General features: G+C 43.4%; 1 protein-coding gene across 5 annotated transcripts in view; it reads right to left on the reverse strand.

The window, feature by feature from the left end:
- Positions 1-8,163, reverse strand: part of Jus (EB domain-containing julius seizure protein) — a 40,449-nt gene extending 32,286 nt beyond the window's left edge. For 4 of the 5 annotated variants that reach the window (XM_076772388.1, XM_076772391.1, XM_076772390.1 and 1 more), the window contains exon 1: positions 7,280-8,163. In XM_076772388.1, coding sequence (XP_076628503.1) covers positions 7,280-7,463 — 184 coding nt within the window. In that variant the 5' untranslated portion in view covers positions 7,464-8,163. The remainder of the gene's footprint in view (positions 1-7,279) is intronic. The other variant, XM_076772389.1, reaches the window with a different exon arrangement.
- Positions 8,164-10,996: the final 2,833 nt, after the last annotated feature.

The raw sequence follows: 10,996 nt of genomic DNA on the forward strand, positions 1-10,996 counted from the left end.
GAGCACGTTTTTTTTGCTCTTTTTCGACGATATTCAACGTGCCGGAAAAATCAATAACCTGGATTTCTTTGAATTTTTCTTATTAGCAACACTTTTCGTGCAAAGGTAAATGCAAATAACACATTTCTTCTTGGAAAGTTCGAGCGAATTTCGCGATTCAGTTGACAAACAGTTGGGTATTTAATGTTAGGTTGGTCGAACAAGCGGGAGAAAGAATGTTACGTGCGAGAAATATCGCAGGGGATCAAGAAAATTGATCGACCCTAACTAAGGGTCGGGGGACGTGTTAATGACACTTGTAATTGCTCGGTCGGCGCATCGGAGGCGTCGCACGTATCCTCGATATCCTCGTAATTTCGGTCTTTTTTATCTTCCACGTCGACGTTCTCGGTCCTTTGTTGCACAGAGCGTCGCTTCTGTTCCTCGATCATAAGAGATTTATTTTGGGGCAAGGAACCCGCGACAAACAGGTCGCGGTACTTAATTACGACGGATACACCCTTTTCGTCAGAATTACATGTGTTGCACCCACTCTTTTATCAAGCGTCTACCGCGTAATTAGAACACGCCCTAAGGCCGCCTCGTTTTAAAATACAGCCGCTCGAGTTCTTGTGCCCAGGCGTGTATAGGGCCTCTGCTTAGCGCAGGGAAACGAGTACTAACTGCCGCTGCTGCAATTAAAAGCTGTTTACCCTGATGCAACTTCGGCTGCCTCTCGTTGTACGGCTTACTCGTCTGCGTGCATATTTGTTTTCCTTGGCTCGCGATGTCTCCCGAAGCTTTCGACTCCAGGCTCCAGACCGTACTTTTCGCCATTATGTCTTCGAACACAATGGACCGACAGCTGCAATCTCCATGCACTCGTGTACGCGGTAAAAAGCATCGATGGTAGGAACTTTTTATAACACGATAAGTTTTGTACGATTCAAAAATTCGACTGTACAGTGATTTATTCGAGTAATTTTATGGAAATCGTTTATTTGTGCAAGATGGAGCGCCTGGCGACGTCGAGTATCCTTGATAGGATTGCGTGCTGTTAGGAGTACATAAATAGGAAAAATCAATCTGCTTGACACCTGAACCCATCTTCCAGTCCTGGCATTTGATCATCCTCGTATTATTACAGACTTTGTTATCGAGACTATTTTCTTGCACGTTTCGTTTTCGTCTTTTAGTATGTCCAACCTTCGCGAATTTATGTGTGCAAAGTATTTGATCAGGCGACGATCAAGCCGTAGTTTTAGAATTCTTTCGTTTGTCTCTCCGTGGAGTCGAAGTATGAGAAATAGTCGAATGTTCCACGCTCTATTTCACTTCGATCCGCAAAATGCAAATGTAGCGAGCGAATCCATAGCTTTGATCGGTAGCGCATGTATCCTCGATTTTCTTACGGACTTTGATCAAATACACTTTCGACTTTGTTTCAAAAATTTGCGTACCATATGTTTTTATTGAAGCACGTGAAAGAATTTTTCTAAAACAACTCGAGACCTGTGCAATATCTCACGCATAAGATGAAACACATGCAGCGAGTGTAAACATTATTATCATGTTTGATACTCTGATAAACAACCGATTGTGTTTTGTTTATATTATAAGTTCACAGTTTGAGAAACGCTGAGCTAGATTATGGCTCTCCCATCCGAACCTGTTTAGCTACATTCTTCCGCGAGTGCTTACAAATTATAATCCAGTGCAGAGTTACTCAACTATTCGCTCAATGAATTAAGGTTTTGAAATACGCAGTATTTTCTAAGCCAGTTACGCTCGAATCGAACTTCGAAACTGTTGATTGTATCGAGAAGTATTTAACTCATTGTGTCTACGTGCAATAGAGTAAAAGACGAAATACCAGAGAAGATAGAGGAAAAACAATCCCTGTAAGCAATTAACGCGGAGAGCTTTGTGCTGGAACGGTGAACGAGATACGTTTCGTCATCCAAGTAGCGCGAATAATTTTTTTCTTTTCGACGGTATCGAACAAAGTCCCCGGTTGCGATTACAATGCGCAAAGGTACGGATGAGTCATCTAATTGTTCGGTAACGCTCGAAATGCAACCTCGTGCCCGTGAATGGTGTTCCCGCCTCTGCAAACTGCGTCGCAGAAATTCAAGGGTGCCACCACCGCGATAGTTCGCAATATAATATCATTTAGTATTGATCAGTCGTTAGCACGATGCCGACGATTCTTACCAAGGTAATCCACTCACGCACGAGTGCCACGAAAACAGCGCCCCGTGGCGCGATTCTAGGCCCCGCAGCTGTTTCGCGTTTCGACGATCAGAGGGACAATTTGTCGTTGCTTAAACGTCCCCGGTACGATTAAAATTGAAACGCATTCAATTGGCGCGGGAAATCGTTACCGATTACCCGGTCGAATGTTCGCCAGAGCTTCGTCGTTAAATGCCTTTGCACGGTCAATTGCGTCGGGACGGAATTAATATTCTGTTCTCCTCGAGCGTGTAATTAGGCTGTTGCTAAAGCGAAACGCACGACAAAATTGTTGGTCGATACCACGGATTTTCTGACGATTCGACGGTTCTGAGGGAACACGACGGCTGCTTTAATGTTCAACTTCGATACTACGTAATTACATCCGCCAGGAGTGCTAGTGGGCTCGTTAGTAAGGCCCCTAGCAGGCCCTTAGACGACGAGATATTGGGGTCGGTCGAGCGCTTGCGAGAAAGGCAAGAGCGTAGCCCTCTGGTGACAAGTACGAGACACAACTCAATTACTGCTGTCTAAGCATAGCTTGATCCATTTATCTGTTAGTATTCGATATCTTTAATTTAAAAAAGAGATACTATAACTCTCGAGATCTCTATTTCTATTTCTAAATTCGAAATCGACTAAAAAGATGTTTAACTTTGTAACATAAAAGCGTTATCGCGTCAGTTTGTTCAAAAGCAACGAAAAGAACTCCCTTTGTCGAGGAGTTTATCGCGAGACATTCGCTCGAAACCCGTGCAATGTTTATAGGACGCTCTACTTTGTAATTCGAAAAACAAAGGAGACATTTCGAATGATAATGTTATGTAGGACATCCATTGTAGACTCGTGCAATTGGGGTCGATGAGATTTTTTTTTTGTTCGCCTATGAAATTTCATTTTCGAATCATTCGTACCGCGAACGTTTCACGAAGCTATGTGAAATATGTATTCGCTACCTGATGCTTCTACTTCGATGTGTCTCAGGAAACAGCCAATACGAACTTGTTTAGGGTTTGTTTAGGGCTAACTTGGCATGAAGCCACTCTCGAGCTCGCAACAGTATGATACGCGAAAATACAAGAGCGCCTTTCATAACTGCTCTAGAGAAAACCAAACAATAACCGAAAAGTTGTTCGGTAATTTTGACCAGGAATTACGTTCGAGCGCCATCGTAAATCATTCGAATTCTTTGAATCGTCCAAAGGACAATGACAGCAGCGACGATGCTTTTCTCGAGCAGGAAGATTAAATCGATCCTCCGCGACCGACAATAATGCAAGGAGATGCGAGCTTCGTGATGAAATATTCTAAAACTTCATTTTCTGGTTTTTAATTTACCCCTGAAGCACCATGGAATTTGAGGCGTAATAGAGAAATATCTTTCATTCCAACAGTAGCTTCATTCTATTACAAATGACGGATTTTATAAAGAAAACTCAGAACTATTTATTTTCGGTTAGTAAAAAATGAAAAGAAAATATTATTCCTAATACGAATGATGGATGGAAATGGTACCCCACTCAATATCCAGAATATTACATGCATTTACATGCATTTAATTAAAGCTCATGTTCATGGAACTTGATAACACACTGACTTCACAACTAGGCAGCTGTGAATAAAATTGAACGTTTTACTGCAGCAGTAACTGCAACCCTATCCTTGTACAATTTGTAAATGTACCGCAGCCGTGCTATACAAACGTGCAGAACTGCAATGGCAACCACTGTACAATACGAGAACGCAGGAAACTATATTTTGATTGAAAGTGCATTTGGGATAATGCTATCGAATCATTCGAATTGCGTATAGTGCAGAGCGTTGCTTCAAAATCGACCAAAATCTCTGACCTTCATATTCGCCGTATTTATCTATTTTATTTTCCTAGTTGTATAATACATCAAATAAAAATAAAATAAATAGTAAAAATTGCTGGTAATTGCTGGTGATATTTTTCGAGTCCAGTACTATAATACCTTTTCGTAGAAAATAAAAGAACGCGATCCTTTCATTCGTTTCCGATGAAAATATGCATCAATAGAGTCTCAAGTTTCTTCGAGAAGCTTCCAAAGGCTTTTAATCGATATAAATTGTCCATTACGAAAAAAAAAACTGGGAATAATAGTCACGAAGACAAAGTGCTTCGGTTCCTACGATCGATATAACCTTCTTAGTATCGTGATTGGCGCATCGAATAGAGCCATCAGACGGAGCAAATAACGCGATCCTCGGGTTGCATTCGTTGCGTTTATTCGCCCCCTCCCGAAAATGTTTTCCCAGTGTCTGGAACTCGTCGCCGTTTCCCTCGATCTCGAGGTGTGCCAACACTGACTCTGCTGACAATTCAATTGTTTAGACCGATGTTTCGCAAAGTTCACTTTCCCACGAATCCCCGACAAAGGGAAACCATTCTTCGATTTCCCAGTGCAACATCAAATTACTATCTCTTTTATGTGTCTTAACTGGTTTGAAACGAATGAAATACGCGTGGCTAAAAAGTGGTGCAAAATTCCATTCCTGGCAAATTAAATAAGATATACGATTATTAAACATTTATTACGATCTACAAATACGTAAATAATTTATCGTTTTCAAAGGACCAAGAAAGAAGCAGTAAACATTCTTTTGCCTGTCAAACACTAAGTTCAATATTAGAACAAAAGACGTAGTGCTCAAGCTGTTTTCCTGAAGGAACAGCCGACGCAAACGTATTGCCAATTCGCTGGGAACATAGGCCGGAAATGGCCATACTAAATTTCCGGTTAAAATGTTCCGGGCCAGTATCCGTAGCACGGGGGAATTAAAAGATTAACGCGGGATCGACGAATCCTGAAGGAACTTCGGGAATGCTCAGATATTGCCGGGACAGTCCGCTTGGATTTAACGATTCGAAAGAGGAAAGAGGAGCTTATTCGCCCAGGAAATAAGGACGCAAATGAGAACACAAAGTTGGAAAGGGGAAATAAACCGACGCTCTTCAACGGCCGATTGAAGTCGCGAATCGTGAAGAGGCATCAAGTCCTCGAAATTCTTGGAACTCCGATAACCGAATTTTACAATCAAAACGTCAAAACATCAGAGACATTGTTAATTTGCAAATCGCCAGTGTACTTTCGTTAAAAACTGTGACTGCTTGTAAACTTTCAGATACTATATGCAACGGTAACGAACGTATTAAACAACAGTCGTTTATCTATTTATTGGATGACCCTCGTACGAGTGTAACTCGCGTTTATCCTGTTTAGCCATACTTACGGCAGTATGGATCAATGTTGGGCGTTATTCGAATAAATCTTTAATAAGTCTCAGTACTCCGAGATACGGATTTGTTGTATACGCGACGAAGCAAAACCAAGGAAAGCGCACTGTTCTTGCGCGAATTTCGTTCGTAACTCGGTCAGCGTTCCAATATTTCCGTTTTTAAAGCGAGTACACAAGTTTGTTTACGCGCGCTATTTCACGCTAACGATGCGCAGTATTCGTAAGAGTTTGGCACGTTGCTGACATATTTAGAGAATAAATGAACTTTTGGCAGCAAAATGATGGTGATCGGTATTTAAAGCTTCGACTGATTAACAGTACAGTATTGAAATTTATTCGTTATTCGAAATAACGTTTACCCGACGTCGACATGGACCACGAGTCAATATTAAAATACAATCAACTCGTGACCGATCTACCTTGCTCTCCGCGATACGAACAAACACGCTTCAACGTTTTCATCCAAACGGGAATCGATGAAGTTCTCATCGACGAAAGGAGCCGTCGAAACGTCAAACGCATTGTCCACGCGTTTACGCGGACATCGATCGAAAGGACTTTCGCGAACTCTGTTAACGCGAATACGCGCGAGAGGCCTCGTTGTTTTTGCCGAAAACAGCTGTTCCGGCTCGTTGGAATTTTATCAAGACGCATCAGGGATTATCGGATCAGCGACGCGGTTCAAAGGGACGTAAAATGTATATGGGTCGACCGTAAATAAAAAAGCCTGCTCGTCCATCGAGCATGCGAGTTTCATTGCCCCGGGAAGGTGTGCAAAAATGGAAAACGTGAGAAAATATTCGTTCGATATCGACCGGCCAAAAAGGCGACGGGGTTGCAGGCTAAACGTCGTCCAAAAACCCGTTTATATCATTCTTTTATCGTTGGTCGACTCTAACGAATTACGATGTAGCTCTAATAATACGTGTACGTTTATTACAATGTCGGCAATAAAAGGATTAACATCGATGATCTTGAACATTGTAAGTCGTTTCATTTTTCGTTCGTAAGCTGTTAATGCAAGTAAAATCACTAAATTTGGTTTATGTTATTTTACCTGAAAAAGGGAAGAATCGATTTCAAAAAGGTGCGTGCTATGTTACGCGAACGGTCGTGTCTTTCCGCTGACACGTTGGCTGCCCGTGTGACCTGCCGGTAGGTCACACAGACGGTTTCAAGTTTTATTAGCACGATTTAAAAAAAAAAAGAGGAGATGTTGCTACGAGTAAAAATGTTGGTGGTGGGAGTGCCATAATTTGGCTGCTTTCAAGTGATATCAACGAGAATGAATTCAGAAGACTATTTAGATCATCTAGAAGACTAAACAATGGTTTGAAATTAACAATAATTAATGCAGTGGCTAGCCCGCCCCACGGATCCGAACTCGATTGAGAACCTCTGGGGCATATTAACTCGTAAAGTATACGATAATGCATACGCTACAGTAACAGAGCTTAACAATAGTATACGACAAGCGTAGGATAATATAGAGCTATCGACCTTACAGAACTTAATTAACAGTATGACTAACAGAATTTTTGAAGCTATCAGAGGAAATGATGTACGCTATCAAGCCGTAAAAGATTTCATTTCTGTACCGTAAATGAAGCAGTATACTAAATGGAATTATTTAAAAAAATTCATGTTATGCACAAACGTACGCTTCGCGTCTTTATAATCAAGCTAGTGTAAATTTTCTGATTATAACGTGTCTATTTTGTATGTAGCGTGGAATTATGGAAATTCCGTTGAGCATAGGCGCAGCTGATGCAATAGCAGAGATGTGGTCAAGATTAGGGGAACTCACCCTCGATCGTGGTCAGTTCCGGTGGATCGGTGAATCCCAGCGCCAGCTGATCCTGAATGATCCACCAGGACACGAATACCGTGCAGAGGAGTCTGGCGACGGAGTTGGGTTTCCTCGAGACACGGACGGACGACGTGGATGACGGCAGGGACGCCGTCGAGACGACGGCGTCGGTGGCGTGCATCTTCACGATTGGTCCTGACACGCGGCACTTCTCGCGCACCCTTCTTTTTCTCTCCCTCGGCACCCCTCTATACGCATACGTCGTACGCACCGTCGAGCACCTGCACGCAGGTCGAAGCCTGCCGTAACCGTTTTCGGTATCACATATCCGCGCGATCAGGCCGCGTGATCGATATCACGCGCATATTTCCGCACGTTCCCCGACACCGTTCACGCAGACGAAACAAAACGAAGGTCCGCAAAGAGGCACCACCTTCAGCCTCGCGTCCCGCGTTCTCTTCGTCCTCTGGCACGCCGATATCGAGGTAAACTCGAGGGTGGAAGAGGCAGAAGGGAAGGGTTCACGGGAACGACACGATCGAGCTGCTCTGCCGCAACCACCACCACCCCCCACCCTCTCACTGCTCGTCCGTGAACGATAGGTTCGGACTCATGGGAACAGATCGGGGGTACCACACCGCGTACGCGGCGGCTCTATATCGCGCCTTCGCCTTCCGGTCGCTCGATCGCGAACTATCACGGGTTTACTCGGCCGTCCAAATCGATTTACTCGATCGTTGCCCGCTCTAGCGCAGCGTAACTCGCCTCCGTCCACCTTGTACGCGGTGCACGAGGCCCACGAACCTTTTTCATGAAACGACGCACCGTCCACGATGCTGTGTTACCGCGACGGCCGAGCGTTCACGATGTGGAGCAAGCAAACAACGACCGAATCGCTCGGGGTTGGTCGCGACGCCAAGGCGCCCAACGTCCTGCGCAATGCACGCCAGAGAACCAGCACGCGTTCCACCCCCTTTGGCCACCCAACCTCCTCCCCCCCTCCCCCTCAAACCCACCCCATCTTTTCCCACCACCGCGACGCCACCGACGTTGTACGCCCGCGTTCAACGTCGCAGGGGCGCAGAGCTTCTGAGTCATTCCTCGCGAAACAGCCGTCGATGTTCCGCACCGCGACGTAAATATGCATGATCTCCTAGGTAAGGAACACGTCGTCGCCCCGTCGACCCCTCTTCAGAGAGGGGGGCGTGTAGGGGGTTGCATACGATGCGTGGAACCGTGTAGAACTAACCCCTGGCTAACGACGCAACCTCGGATTAGCGGCGAGATATACACGCCTCGCGTAAATATGGATCCGCGAACAGAGGGGGGAACGACGGTCCCGACGGTCGGATGAATTTTTATGGCGTTGCATTGTATAACGTGGAAACCGGGGTTGCGCGTATGGAGGAAAAATCGCTACTTACCCCACTTTCCTGTCGCATTGGCGGTCTCGATTTTCTCGCTTCGAACGGAGAGTTGCTCTAATCCAGGGATCAGGGAACCTGCGACCCGAAGGGCGCATGCCGCCTCTCGATGCAGCCTCTTTGCATAGTTTCTTAATTAGAATGTGTATACGTTGAAGCTTTTCCAATATGAAAGATACAACTTTCAATTATCACAACATTGTGGCGCGCTTTGATAGGTAGAGGAAGGCTCTCCTAGCAAGCCCTGAACAGAGGGGTCAGTCGAGCGCTTGCGAGAGAGACGAGAGCGTAGCCCTCTGGTGACGAGTACGGGAAGTGGCGCCACAATATTTTGTTACTTACTTGGTCGAATCAACGTGACAGTTATATTCAGAAGCGCTTTACAAAGATATAGATAATTGCTCAACACGTCGAAATTATTAAAATTTATCATATGATAAGATTCGTCGCCAAGATCTTGCAGTTCGACGCCGTTAGACTTTTCAACGAACGACAAACTGGACTATCTTAAGACAAATATAATTCCTGCTATTTATACACTAGTTATTTATACACCAGAGTCGTCTAAAATTGGGTTCACGCGTATTTTAAATACACGCGAACGAACGAACGATTTACACATCAGTCGAGTTCCAATAAATTCCGAAGCGACGGTAGTACGTACTAACCGTCTTATTTCTCGCGTGTCTTCCGACATTGTTGGGATATCATGATAAACTTGACTTCTTAAGCGTTTCCAGGAAAAAAAAATAACGTTGTGTAAGATCTAGCGATCGAGCCAGCCAGCAAACTTACCCACCCCGTCGAATCCATCGGGAAATACTCTGTTCGGTACATTGCGTGCGATGGGTGCATTATGTGCCGGACAACCATCATTCTGATCCTACATCCTTATCCGATGTCTTAATGGAATCTCGTCTGGTAACATTTGCAATTGATTTCTTTAAATATTTACATACCTTTATCCATTTAAAATACTTGTTTCTCGACTATGGTAGTCGAAATAAAACTTTGAGTAAAATAGTTTACTCCGTCAAACATGGCGAACAGTTACGGATTGCATTAAGACAAATTAGAACTCTTCATTTTACGTGCACTGCTATAAATTGCTTATAAATTAGTATTTCTTTTTTTTATTTATTCAAAAATCATATTAATGTTGAAGAAAAGAGAATTATAGATCCTAGGTATGTCTCGTGAGGCGTTTAAAAGCGTGTTTTAATATACTGAAAAAAAACCTATTCAAATAATCACCAATTTCCTGCTGGCCTTTGGCCTATCAATCAATCATGAATTTAGAGAAAGAGAATACACAGATAAGCCAATCAAATGCATCGGTTGGTGGTGCACGGTAACGATGTTATCAGTGCCTACAAAAGTCAATCACGTTACTGTCCATGGCTACAATTTTTTTTTTGTAGTTACCCACTGTCAAAAAAACTACGCAAAGATCGATGAAATTTCGTTAACTATTATCGGTGTACCAGTGCCCCGAGGCTATAAATATGTTTTTCAAACACCGAACCCTTTCTTTTAGAGAAACAGACTTTGTACTTTTTAGTGAAATTTTCTTTTTTAATGTATTTGTATGTTTCAAGCTATTAATTATCAAAATAAATAAATTATAAATATCTTAGGACGAAGACAGAACACGAGTTAGAATTGACACGCTTTTCTCTACGGACTATTAAACACAAACGAGCTCGTCGATGGTCAGTAACGTGTTAATAAGAACGTCCGAAACAACACCAATGTGTGTGCTTTTGCATCATACATCGAACTATGATACTGCTGAAGCTTGTTTCCGTTTAATTACCTACTGTTCCGCCTCGTAACACACGTAACCGTGCTACGTGTCTTGCGTGCGAATTTTATCCGCTATCTAACTGGCGGACACAATAACATTAACATTACTGGCAACTCAAGCATCATGGGACGCGATTGCAACGTTCCAAGAGTCATTCGATGACCATAGAAATCGATACAACTGTCTTCCAAGGGACATCGTAAGCTCAACAAGGCAAGCAAGTTCCTGGAGTTAGTTTAACGTAGTCCTCATCATCCTTTCGTAGTCTTACCTATGTTAAACAGTACCAAAACTCGTTAGCTGAACTATAAGCCTAGGCGATAGTCTAATCGTCTGTTCTCGTCCCTGCCACTCACTTAATCCACGGTCAACTCCGAAATACTAAAGGATGTATCCCTTAAGTTTGAACACAATCTACCAAAGAAACGTTTCGAAAAATAGTTAGTACTTTACACTGAGTAAATACAGTAATTTTAAGAATTC

Source organism: Colletes latitarsis, chromosome 9 (assembly GCF_051014445.1).
Source record: "Colletes latitarsis isolate SP2378_abdomen chromosome 9, iyColLati1, whole genome shotgun sequence".
In the NCBI taxonomy this organism is placed as follows: domain Eukaryota; kingdom Metazoa; phylum Arthropoda; class Insecta; order Hymenoptera; family Colletidae; genus Colletes; species Colletes latitarsis.